The 13,302-nt window shown below is 23.8% G+C and overlaps 4 protein-coding genes across 4 annotated transcripts; 2 read left to right on the top strand and 2 right to left on the bottom strand. All coding sequences in view use genetic code 6, as the record gives it.

The window, feature by feature from the left end:
* Positions 1–131: 131 nt before the first annotated feature.
* On the bottom strand, positions 132–1,164 carry TTHERM_00444410 (opioid growth factor receptor; the record flags this gene model as incomplete). The annotated part of the gene is made up of 3 exons (XM_001023303.3): positions 132–656; positions 717–831; positions 896–1,164. The coding sequence occupies 3 exons, from the start codon at positions 1,162–1,164 to the stop codon at positions 132–134; spliced, it is 909 nt and encodes a 302-aa protein (XP_001023303.3).
* A 1,587-nt stretch (positions 1,165–2,751) lies between these two features.
* On the top strand, positions 2,752–7,249 carry TTHERM_00444400 (cation channel family protein; the record flags this gene model as incomplete). Its single annotated transcript, XM_001023302.2, has 3 exons — positions 2,752–4,862; positions 5,138–6,102; positions 6,159–7,249. The coding sequence occupies 3 exons, from the start codon at positions 2,752–2,754 to the stop codon at positions 7,247–7,249; spliced, it is 4,167 nt and encodes a 1,388-aa protein (XP_001023302.2).
* A 460-nt stretch (positions 7,250–7,709) lies between these two features.
* TTHERM_00444390 (cyclic nucleotide-binding domain protein) lies at positions 7,710–12,390 on the bottom strand (the record flags this gene model as incomplete). Its single annotated transcript, XM_001023301.2, has 5 exons — positions 12,250–12,390; positions 11,979–12,153; positions 11,380–11,876; positions 10,392–10,958; positions 7,710–10,337 (listed from the first exon to the last, which is right to left on the bottom strand). The coding sequence occupies exons 1-5, from the start codon at positions 12,301–12,303 to the stop codon at positions 7,710–7,712; spliced, it is 3,921 nt and encodes a 1,306-aa protein (XP_001023301.1). The 5' UTR covers positions 12,304–12,390.
* A 176-nt stretch (positions 12,391–12,566) lies between these two features.
* Positions 12,567–12,895, top strand: TTHERM_000444389 (hypothetical protein; the record flags this gene model as incomplete). The annotated part of the gene is made up of 2 exons (XM_012799658.1): positions 12,567–12,569; positions 12,626–12,895. The coding sequence occupies 2 exons, from the start codon at positions 12,567–12,569 to the stop codon at positions 12,893–12,895; spliced, it is 273 nt and encodes a 90-aa protein (XP_012655112.1).
* Between the last annotated feature and the right edge of the window lie 407 nt (positions 12,896–13,302).

The following is a 13,302-nucleotide window of genomic DNA, read 5'->3' as shown; positions in this document are numbered from 1 at the left end:
TAACTAAGTGGTTTTGTGGATAATTAAAATTTTAAAATATAAATTTAGTTTTTTTAAGTCAAAAAACTTTTTGTTTTTAAAAACTCAAAATAAAATAGGCATTGCTTGAACATAGAATCTAAATAATAAATTCATGCACTAGTTTTATTTTTTTAAATTGTGTAAGTATTTTAATTATCGAATTCTGTAAGTAATTTAGATTTTGTGTACTTTGAAGATTTGAAAAATACTGATTAATTCTTAAGCATTTTCTGCTGCATTTCATTTTTTAAATCTAGCTCATCGAATTTCTTCCAATCGCTTTCAAAAATATCATTTAAATGAAATAAAGGTGGTACAGGCACATTTTTAAAATCTAATCTATCTGTTTGGCCTATTTAAGCCTTTTTCAGTAGTAAGTCATCCCCTTTAATTTAAGTTTACATAAATTTAATAAACTGATGGCAATACACCAGAAATCCTGTTTTAGAAAGGAAATTAAGAACTCTTTTAACCCTATAAGCATGTACATTTTTTGATAATGTCTTCTGTAAAGTTTATTCTTATCTCTCTCTGTAATTATTGTTAGGAACTATCTCTCCATTCATTTAGTTCTCAAGCTTTAACCCATAATAATCTAAAATAAGCTCATATGCCAATATGATTTTTTTTGCTAGCTAATTATTAAAATATTCAAATATTAATAAATAAGTGATTTTATTGTAAAAAAATTTTACTTCTGGTGAATTTATGAATTCTTCTGAATCTGTATCACCCTGTTTTCCTTATAAACTAGGAAATAGGTATTAAATTATTGACTAATCTATTTCGATTTTATTATAATTGCCTTTCCTTTTAAATTTAAAATAGAGCTTTTGTCATTCTACTAAAAATAATTGCATATAAAATGCTTTACCAAGATAATAAATCATCAAAAGTACATTTATTTACTTTAATCCTGAGCTTGTTTTGATAAAACAATACTGTAGAGCTTTGGTTTTTGTTATTTATTCTTGGTGAGAAGGTTAATTAAGAGTCATCAGTATTTAAAAACAAAAAATCTTATTTATTAAAAGTAGATTATCCTTTATCAGAACCCTTAGAGCTAGGTGATAGAGACCTATTAGTTTGTTATGGAGTCCTATTTCCTGGCGTGTAGCTACTTAAGTCTAGTTTTTTAATCATTTTGAGTTATATCTATCTATCAATCTTAATTAAACTTACTACTTTACTATAATATTAATTAATTAATTTTTAAAAAAAGACTCTTTTTAATCCATAAATTAATTTTTTATATGTTAATTACTATTAAAGAATTTTATTAAATAGTATATAGATAGATAGATAAAAAGATTAAGTCATTAATTTATAATAATATTTTGATTATTAAATATTTAACAATAAAGAAATTTCTTAGGTTAAAGCTATTAAAGTTTTATCACAGAAAACTTGTTTTTTTTTTAAAAATGAATTTGAATAATTAAAGTTTGTTTTAATATTAAATAAAAAAATTTATAATTTAATATTCATTATTTATTATATATTTTTAAAAATATTTTCATAATTAATCTTGAAAAAAAAATTCTAATTACATGCTATTAAAAAGTTGATAAGTCAAATAATTTCGTAAAAAATAATTTCAAGCTTATAGGTACTTGTAAGTTCACTCCAATTAAAATTTTTTAGCTCCTTTTCAAATTATATATTGAATTCATTAGAAAAATAATATTTGTATGTACAAGTAAAATGAAGTAAGCAAGTAAATTAATAAATGAAATTTCTTATTTTTTTTTTCATAAATTAAATAATAAACTTAGATTTTAAATGAATGAAGAAGCGTATTGATATAAAGATTATTGTTTTTCTTCTAGAACCTTTTTTTTCATAAAAATTGGTATTTTAAGAATTAAATATAGATAAAGTAATCTAAATTTATAATTTCATTAGAAAAAAAATTAATATTCCTATGAAATTCATAGTAGTTCAACAAAAATACTTATTTACCAATCTTAACTTTATAATTAATGTTTTAAAAAATACCATAATTTTTCCCTAAAATCAAAAGTTAATGATATGTAAATATTGTTTAAACAAAAATAGAAATGTATCTATGTGATAAAAAAATTTAATTTTTATTTTTTGCTTCTCTTTACTTGCTTTGAAAAAGTGAAATTTAATTTTGCAATGTGATTCTAATTCTTTAATAAGTTAAATATTATGAAAAAAAAAATAGCAATTAAAGTTATATTATCCAATAAATTCCTATAAAAAGGAATTAAAAATAATTTTTGCAAACAAAATTAGCTATTTAATTACATTTAAGTATTTTGGAATAATATGTGGTAATAAATAAGTAAAGAGAATGATATTATATTTTTAGATTCACTTTTCTAAATTTTTTTACATTATCTTGTAGAGATTTTAATAATTTTAAAATCAATTAATTATACTTTAGCAAATAAATTAATTGAAAGAAATACCAAAATAATTGCTTACTATTTATTAATCATAAGCAAGCCACTTAAATATTTATTATAAAACATTAAAATATTCGAAACTATTTTGAATAAGCGATAGATTTCCAATCAAAATAAAATTCATCTTTTTATATCTAAGAAGAAATAGGATTTTCATAGAATTTTATTTTGTGCCAGCATAATCTGATTGACAGTGATAATAGAATAAATAATTTTTAATTATTATATTGGCTTACTAGATAACAGAAAAACTATTAAAGCTTAAACTGAAACATTTAGATATTTACAATATAAAATGCTAAACATAAATAATTAAGATTTTTTAGATAACACCTTTAAGAAAGATTAGTAGAGCGACTCAGTATTTAATGACTTTTATTAGTCTTAATAAAGTAAAATGAGTTCAACTAACTAGATTATAAATGAAAAGTAAGTGCAAGGACCTATTTTTTCGCAAACAAAATTCAAAAAAGATATTGATAAACTTGGAGGAAAACAATGTGATGAAGAAGTTATGTTTTCACCTTTGTAAGGGATTGAAAAATAATTGAAATTCAACTAGAAAAAGACTATTAGTAGTAAACATCTTACAAGTGAAAATGAACAAAAGACTGATGAGCATCAAATTATAATTAAAAGAAACAGCAGTGGATCAAAATCATTTTTGGTTTCTAAGAACATTTCTGTTAAAAGTTTACATGATGAATAAAACATTTTATAAGACTCTGAAAAACAAATTGAAGATTTAAATGATTCTTTTGATTTGACAGATAACAGACAAATTAAATATGAAAGAGATTTTAGCGCATCAACTAAAAACAGAACTTAAACAGTAAAATAATAAAATCAAAATACGTAATAAACAAGCGATGAGTAAACTAATATAGTTTAAGGTATTTTAAGTCTAGGAGTTGGCTCTAGTAACCATAAAAAAAGAGGATCTGCAATATTTATTAATTAAAATATAGCAGACTAGCGAAAGCATTCTATATTTTCAGCTTATCATTCTCATGATAATATATAATTTAGATACAACGATTCTCTTAGTCCTTCTAAATTAGCTATTAATGATCTGGCTTCGAAAGGAATGACTAGCGAACCAGGTACTCCCACAGTATCAATAGCAAAAAAAGCAAGAAATTATGATCCGGGAGCTTAGATGCAGCTGCTTAACTTGAAAAATGCTAGTGGATATATGACAGGAGACCTGACAAATGCAGAAAAATCTTTAGGCGATATGAGTTTTAAAAAGTAAGAAGGATTTAAAGGAACATGGAAAAGAAATGCGTTCTTGATAATTACTTTCACTAAGAAATTTATTAATAATCTTAAAGAATTAACAATGAGCTACAAATTCAGTTAAATGAAATAGCATTATTTTGAGCTAATCGATGACAAAGCTAATGATTACAAATACTACCAAATACATGATTAATTCACTAATGATCAACCAAATTAATTTTAGATTATGCTATACAAAATGAAAGCTATTTTCAACAAAAATTTATACGTCAACCAATAGAAAAATGAAAAAAAAAAAAATTAGATAAAGCTATTTTTAAATCGTATTTTCAATATTGATATTCCTATTATAAAACCTGATTAATATATTAAAATTATTTGGGATTGCTTTATACTATTCTTGCTCTTAATTAACCTATTATATATCCCTATGAAAATATCATTTTCAGAAGTTACTTAATTTAATGATTATTTACTTATTTTTTTTGATGATCTTCCAAGCTGGTCATTCTTAGTTGACGTTATTTTGAATTTCAACACAGGATATTATTCGAAAGGAGTTATAATCACAGAGAGGAGTAAAATATTTAATCATTACATTAAGGGTCCATTCTGGAGAGATATTATAGTAGTTGTTCCTTTTCTATTTTCTTCTGTCATGAATGTTAAATTTTTGAATATTATTCTTCTTCTTAGAACGAATAAAATACTCAAAATCTAACGTTCAATTGAAGAGCTACTTAATTTATAGCAATTCTAAACTTCTATTCTTAATTTAATAAAACTTATCCTTACTATTATTTATATAGCCCATATATGTGGGTGCTTCTTCTATTACATGCATGTGCTCTAAGTTGAAAATGATATTGCTGCATTTACATGGGTTAAAAAGTTTGGTTTATAGAATTAAAGCTGGTTTAATCTCTACATTACTTCTGTTTATTGGGCAGTAATCACTATGATTACTTTAGGCTATGGTGATATTTATCCTGTTACATTAATCGAAAAAATCTATGTTATTTTTGTCACATTACTTTCTTGTGGTGTTTTTGCGTATGCTGTTAACGCTATAGGATACATTATATAAGATATGAATAGAAATAGCACTTAATTTAAAGTTAAAATGAGCAGTCTTTCACTTTTCATGAAAAAAAGAGATTTAAAGTAATTTTTTTTTGTAATTTCCATGGAATATCTCTAATACTTTCATTCATACTTATAATCAATTAAATTTTAATTATTATAATCTCTGTATTTTTAATCTTTCTTTAAAAACTAAATATTTGTTGATATATCCTCATGCGATTTGTTTTAATTATAAAATATTAAAACAATTATTTTTTTTTAAATAAGAATTTTAAAGAAATGAATTTAAATAAAATAAAAATCTTTTTTAATAAATTTGAAATAAAAACTATTTTTTTTTTTAAAAAAAAAAGCAACTTTACATAGATGAAAGTAAAGAAATACTTTTAGTATCTTCACGATGAATAAAATGAAGATAACGAAGATGGTTAAAAATTACTAAGCTAGTGTAATAGTACATTAAAAAATGAAGTGTTAACAGAAATGTATGGTTAAATTTTAGAGTCAAGAAAGGAATTTCGTTTGAACTTTTCAAAAGAATTCATCTAAAAACTTGCACTAAAAATGAGAGAAAGAAGACTCGGTCCAGAAGAAATAATATTTAAAGAAAATGAATTTTGTAGGAGAGTTTATTTTGTAATGAGGGGAAATGTTGCTTTACAAAGAACAAGGACTATTAATCACAATAACCAAGAAAAACAAAAAGAAATAAATATGAAAATTTTGAAAAAGGGAGATATATTTGGTTTGGAATCATTTTTGACTGGAAGTGAAACTAATGTTTGTGCTAAAGCTCAAAATGTGGTCTAACTGGTTTATTTAAGGGATGAAGATTTTATTTAAGTAATTTAGGAGTTTAAAGCTGACAAAGAAGCGTATTTTATGATAAAAGATAAACTTAACCTATTAAAGGCATGCAGAGGATCTGGAATCAGTTGCACTCTCTGCGATTCTTTTTCTCATCAATTTTTAAATTGTCCTTATATGAGTTATCAGCCAAACCAAAGAAAATTATTTATTCAATATCTAAAGGAGTAAACCTAAGAACGGAAAAAATATGAAAGAGAAACTAAATAATAAAAATATCCTACAAAAGAGTCTCTTTCAAGAACATAAGAAGCATTTATAAGATTAGTATTTGAATACAATCCTTATGAAACCCTGAATGAATTACTCGAGTAAATACAAATACTTGACGATGAAGGAGCTCTAGATTAGATTGATACACCAGAAATGGTTACAAAGTATATGAAAGATCCTTAAGAATTCGAAGACATCGAAGACCTAAACGATGAATATGAAATAGATCAATACATAAGTATAATTTCCTTTATTTTTTTTTTCATTTAAATAAATTTTTATATTAATTATTAGAAAATTCTAACGAAGCCCAATCAAACAATAACCTTATGAAAGAGAATTTTGATGATAGTGTGAGAATTAGAAGAGCAACTGTTGAATCTTTAAATACACCAGATTAATAAATTGATATTATTAATGGAGGCCACGTATATAATACATTTATCAGGCATAGCTCTCTTAAAATGAATAAGTCTGATAACATATAGCTAGAAATTCCAAGAAGAGAAGAAAGAAAAAGCAGCTTTAGAAAACAAACTTAATTCTCAGCTCATGATTAGGTAATCCTAATTAATTAAGATGATACCACTCCGAAAAGAATGAGAATGATAAATAACTCAGATAATAGCAGTATGAAATAGATTAATAGTGAGAATATTATATAAACACCTCTACTAACACATAATGTGCCAAACTCTCCTTAGCTGGAAAAGAATAGATAATTCTATCGAAATTACAGAAGTTTTAAAGATGATGATGAATCTTTAGACAAGTAATATCCTTACAATAATTATGGACCAAATAGTTAAGTTAGTATCTACTAACTAGATAATAATATTAGAACTGTATCAATCAAAAGTAACAAAAGCCATCATTACGAGAGTAAGAGAGAAATAGAGATTAATTAAAATACGAATTATGCTCCTCCTGGTAGTAGTATGGTTTAATAAATAAAAGACTTTACGACTATTCAAAACTTTGATAAGGCGCATTAATGGAATGTTTATTTACCCCATAATAATTTTGATAAGGTTTTGAGTTAGCACTAAGCTCTTTTAGAAAAAATATTAAAAGAAAAAAGAAAGCGTAGACGTAGAACTAATAGAAACCATTCTTAGAAATTAAAGCAAATGCAGTAGCTTTTTTCAAATATTTAGGCTAAGAGTTAGCAAAAAAATAATACAAAAATACTTACCAGAAATTAATAATCAAAGCAAAGTTTTGTTAGCCACAAGGAGAGCTCTTTAAATCCAATATCAAGAAATCAATCCTAACTCATTTTAGCAAGCCCTAGAAATGAAAATAGAGAACCTTCTAGATCTATGCTTAGCTAAATGGATTTTCCTTCAGAATTACCTATTCAAAGTAGCATTCAACATTATTGATTTCATTTTAGCAAATTGCTAAATTATTCAAATTTCTTATTTTAATGTAAATAAAAAAAATTTTGGTTTTTTACAATAATTAATTAAAGCAATCTAATTTAAAATTATATTAATATAAATTTTATTGGATGAATAATATAAAATGATTTGATTTAATTTAATTTTTTATTTATTATTGATTGTATGTAAATTATTTATAAAAGTAGAAAATTAATTAGTTATTTGAGTTTTTACTGATGTTTAATATAAAATTACAATACTGAGATAAAATATGTATTTTATTAATTCAAATTTTTAAGATTTAATTTAAGTAATTTAGTATTTTATTTGTTTGTCTATTCGTTTTTTTAATTTTTAATAATTGATTAATTGTAACATTTTAATAAGAAATTTAAATCGAATTTGCATAGTAAGTTTTATTTTTAGAAAGTATTACAGTTGGTTTTATGATTAAAATTTATCAAATAGAATCTTTGTGCAGTTTTTAATGCTTTTTAGAGACATTTGGAGTTTATTAAATAAATAAATTTGTCATTTTTATCATGTTTTTATCATTTTCTATTTTTTATCTAAATAGGTCATTTGTGAGGTTTTGATATTACTCGCTTGAATTTTATTATTTTTAGTCTTCTAATTCCTTAGCTTTATTGCAAGAATTTACATTTATTTAGAAGTGTTAGTTTTAAGAGAATTTATCCTAAAAATCTATTGAATTTGTTTAACTCTAAGATCCGAAAATTCTATTTATTGGACCTTTGTTTTTTTGTATCTCAGGAGATAAGTTATGAAAAGTTTTGGAAATCTATTATGAGCGTAGCATTTGATTAGAAGAATTTTTGATAGGGGAGGGCCTAAAGAAATTTTGATGTGTAGAAAATGCCATAGATTGTGTAGAATTGTTATTTAGTTGCTTTTGTTAAATTTATAAATTTAATTTGTTTTCTAGTAATTAAGCAGTTTATAAATTCGAATCAAAGTGCAGTTTATCTAAGATTTAAGGTTAAAGAGTGTTTTGCTTTACAATTTTTTAACTTTTCAAATGAACAGGCAATGTTTGTGCTTCTTCAAAATAGTGACGATGAGAGTAAAAATCTTTTTAAGGGTGAAAGCCCTCAGCAGTACTATGCATTTGTAATTTTAATGGAGAAAATTTTTAATTTTCTTCTTAGAAATTAAATTAATAATCAGGCTGTCCTTCTTCATCTTAGCAAGTATCTAATTCAACAGCAGATTAAGTTCTTTTATATTTATTCGGACTTATTTTTTCTGGTGAGGTGAGTTGTTGCTTGTTGTTTTACTCTTTAATTTTGTTTAAATCAAATTTGTAAGATTATGCTGCATTTTAATTGCTTCTGAAAATGTTGACTTTAATAATTTCAGATTTTGAATTCTTTTAAGCTTTTTCAGTGTAAGCCTTGTTTGGAATTTATTAGTGTTCAGCCTATAAATGATCACTATTTAAGTCCTGTTGCTTAAACTCAGGTACAGATTTAAGAGAATTTTTGTTTAAATTTAGTTTTTGATGGGGTTTTTCTTATATATTATTTGTCCTTAAAAATTCCACTTATCTTTCTTTTGAGGCTAAAATACCTGGATTTTGAATTAAAAACGATTTGATTGATGGATCCAGTACGTGTTTAGCTAAACTTTCTTGTATTGATGAATAGGTATTCAAACTTCCTTGCTGATTTGTATAATTTTTATAAAAAACTCCTTTCATGTTTTTAAAAAATTGTTTTGTGAAGGTTTCTAAGAATATAGTTTTTTTAACAGGCTTTGTTGACGTGATCATTTTAGGTACATTTATAGCTTAATTTAGAGGAGGTACATACACCAAATTACCAGAGCTAGATTCGATTAGTGTTTTGTTTTTCCTTGAAACAATTGGTTGATTTCCATTATTTTAGTTTGTTTATGGGTTTGTTAACAATTATTTTTTATTATTTTAGTTGGTCTGCTCTATTTTTTAAATTTGCTACTTTATCATTAGTTCTCTTTTAATTTTATCTTTTTGAATCAGTATCGGATTATTATTGTGAGATTCTTCAGGTTCTTGATTATGAGGGTTGATTTATCCCATTTAATTTAAAAGCTCTGGTGGAAGCTTAATATTTGGATCAGATTTAGAGGCCTTTTTTTTAAGAAGAGGAGGATTGCTGATTTAGATAACGTTATTATCTTAGTTACTTGAGTGTTGGCTTTAATTCTATGATTTTAATTGAGAAGAAGTGCTCATAAATCCAGAATTATTTTAAGAAATAGATGTCTAAAATATAGGATCACTTGCTTTTAAGAAATTATTTTCACTAAATTTTGGTTTATGATGTATTTAAGTATGTTTAGAAATAAATCTAGCTTCTTGTTGAAGTTTGATGGTTTAGTTATTTTGGCTTCTCTGTGTGTTAGGCTATGAGTTAGAAGCTATAGCAGCTATATTACTTGATGCTCCTTAGAGGTAATTAGTTTAAGTTTGACTTTATTGGTTTTTTAAAGCTTTTTTAAGCTCATTTTCAAAGATTGTATGGATTGAAGGAGGGTTTTCAACTTTGCAAATGTCATTTTTAAAGTTAAATAGATCAATTTTTTTAAGATTGGGATTTGAAAAAGTATTGATTTTTTCAGTAATCATCTATGCAGTAAATAATGGAGCGTTGTCTTTTTTATGTTTATCTAAGTTATTCAGATCATATAATTTGGCAGATTTCTCTAATATTACTTATTTTTTGCTTGCTTTCATAAAATCATCAATATTGATGCAATCTTTTTCAACTAGCTTGCGCTTAGCTCTTAAAGGATTTTTAGGTGTAGCATTTTCTTCATTATTTTCAAAGAAATAATTTTTATATTTTTAAATATTTTCTTGGATGAGTTTGACTCTTTAGCTAAAACGCTCTTCTTTCATCTGCAAATTCTTTTTAAGATATATCTCAGAACTTGAATTAGCCAGCAAGCTTAAGCCAAATATATTCTTCCTAATTATTAAAAGAATACCTCCACCATAACTATTGCATTTAACAGTAAAAGTTCTACTTTGTTTTTTCATCACATCTTCCTCACCAAATATTTGATTTTGACCAAGGGTGTAAAGCTATTTAAATAAATAAATAAAATATTTAATTAAAATTTTTTCTAAAATAAATACTTAAAAGAGCTTATTTTTTGGTTGATTATTAATCATTTTAGGAGTAGCGCTATCATCTTTACTAGGAAAAAGAAATACTTTACTTTTTGCCTTACTCTTTTTGCTTGTTAAAGGAACTTATGCGACTTCATTTTATTCATCTGATTCTTTAGTAATTTAATTAAGAGATTTATACTGTTTTATATCCATTGTTTTAGATTATGTTCTAAAATAATCTAATTCTTCATCTTCAATATCTTCAATGTAATTCAAAGACTCATTCAGCTCAGTTTTTTTAGATAGCTTTTTTGATCTTTAAGTCTACTAAGATGTAGGCTTGCTTGAATTATCTTTAGATATTTTATTGAATAATTAATACTATTATTCTTCTTCTTCTATATCTTCTTCTTCATCATCTCCATCTTTACCAATACCTTGTTAAAATTTCCTTTTTACATGATTATTAAATAAACTATCTCCTTCATCTTCTTCGCTGCTTGATTCATTCTATTCTTCATCTGATAGATGGTTCTTATTACCTTACTATTTTATTTTCTTCCCATCAGATTGCTAGAAAGTCTTATAAACCTTTTTTAAAAATAAAATCCTTCTATAAATGACTAAAATTAACAAATAGAAATAAATGTGCATCGTTTAAATGATTTATTTAAAAAAATTCAAAATTAAAAAAAAAATCTATTTCATTTAAATTATCAATTAAATATTTTAAGTAGATTATTTTATTATTTTCTTTCTTCTTTCGAGTGTATAAAATAAATTCAAAAGAAGAAAAATAAAGAATTGAGCGAAAATGGTTAATTAAATTGGAAACTTTAATATCCACTCCTACTGAATTAATAAATAATGTATGTATGTATCTAGATAGTTTGTTAAATCAAAACGAAGTAAGTAAAAGATACATTAATAATCTATTTTTCAAAAGAGCCTTTTTTTCTATTGATTGATTGAATTTTTTTAGTTAAATAAAAAGTAGAATCAAAATATTTACTCCGAATTCACCTTTAAGGATAATGTATATTGCTTTAGCTGACTCTTCTTCTTTAAACACGGTTTGGCCATTATAAAATTGTTATTTAACACTAAAAAAATAAAGAAGCCTTATCATATCAAACTCCCATTTATCAAATATACTGTTTGACTGCATTGTTTAAATATCGTTTATTAAATTGTTTCGTGAAGCTGTTTGCAAGTATTATTTGTACATGTTTATATTTATTGCGAGTAAATGAACTTCTGGAGCACCTGCTACAGCTTGAAGTGCAGATTAATGATTTTGTTCAGTATTCAAAAGAGCCTATTCAGCAAGATAGTCACCCTCGTTCAGTATCTTTATGCGGAATAGCTTTTGCTTAGTAGAATCTGCTGTAGCAAGAACAATATCTGAGTTTTACTTCTATTTATTTTTAGCCATTTCATATGAATGCTCTGTACAGTACTAGCTGACAGAACCCTTAATAATAACATAAAAATACTCAAGGTAATCACCTAAATAATTTATAAAAATATATTTTAGAGATAAATTAAAATTACTCTCATTAAACAAATATGTAGCTAATATTAAAATAATGTAGTAATTTAAAAAATTACCTATGTTAAAGATTTATTCTTTTGTTTAAAATATTAAGTACTAAGAGTGTTTAACTGCTTCTACTAGCTAATCTTCATTTAGCTTTGAAAAAATAAAATATCTAGATAATCCTTCTTTTAGTACAAGCTTTTCTTAATAGCTAAGATCACTTCTATTAAGATACTTTTGGAATATCTATAAAATAAATATTAGTTAATTTTTTGTTAGATGCTTAAAAATATCAAAGGAATTATCCAATGGAGAATCTAGAATGAAATATTTTATTTTTACAGGTATTTAATAGTATGTCTGCTGGTGCTTTTAAAGATACTAAGTGACAGACATTTTAGGATTTGTCTCGAAATAAATGACTTATTGTATAACCTTTTTTCTAAAATTTGTTTGATTTTCTAAATTAAAAACAAATTAATAATTAATTAAGTATAAAAACTTTTAATTATGTTAATATAAGTAAAAAACTGGCTGACTGATTGACTGACCCTTTTAATATTGCACCAATCATTTCTAAAAAATAAGTTCATTAAAAAAATGCCAGAAAAAATAATAATTAAAGCAAACACTATATTAAAATTCATGTAATTCAGGATATGGTAAGATATTTTTAAATACAAAATACCATTAAAAAATATTCTAAAAAAATATTTAGGTTGGAATTTTATTTTTGAATACTGGCCTTGGTAATCTAATTTATTTAAACACTAAAAAAATAAGCAAATAATAAAAATAAAATTACGTCATATTAAAACAGATGCAAATATAAAATTTGATAAAAAATACACCTAAAAATATTTAATATTTTTACTAAACCTGTTAAATTTTATAAATAAAAAATTATTTTAGATAGTTTTTTTTTCTTTAATTTATGAGAAACATTTTTTAATAAGAAAATACTCGTTTTATTAAATAAATCTAATGAATTAATTTTTTAGTATGTAAGTAAAATCATTAAAATTTAGCTAAATAAATAATGAACTGAAAATGCGGTTCTATTTTAATTTTCTTAACGGAGTGTTTTTTAGTAAATTCCAAGCTATCAATGTTTAATTACTTAATTTAGACATAATAAATTTTTTAATATTAATAAACATCTTAATTTGAGTAAAATATATGATCTTGTAAAAATGCAACTTTATTGTATTTAAAAATTATTTAAACGAAATACTTAATATAATTTTTATAATAAATAATTTGAATGTTTAAATGTGATATTTTTTTTCATAAACATTTTTATTTTAACTCTGAATTGAATTTAAAATGCTTAATAAATTGATTATTTAGCTTTTAAAATAAATTTTTCAAATAAGAAAATCTTATTAGATTATG

This window comes from Tetrahymena thermophila (assembly GCF_000189635.1).
Source record: "Tetrahymena thermophila SB210 genomic scaffold scf_8254437, whole genome shotgun sequence".
NCBI classification, from domain to species: domain Eukaryota; phylum Ciliophora; class Oligohymenophorea; order Hymenostomatida; family Tetrahymenidae; genus Tetrahymena; species Tetrahymena thermophila.
Note: the sequence above shows the minus strand (reverse complement) of the source record. Positions and strands in the feature narration are given on the sequence as shown.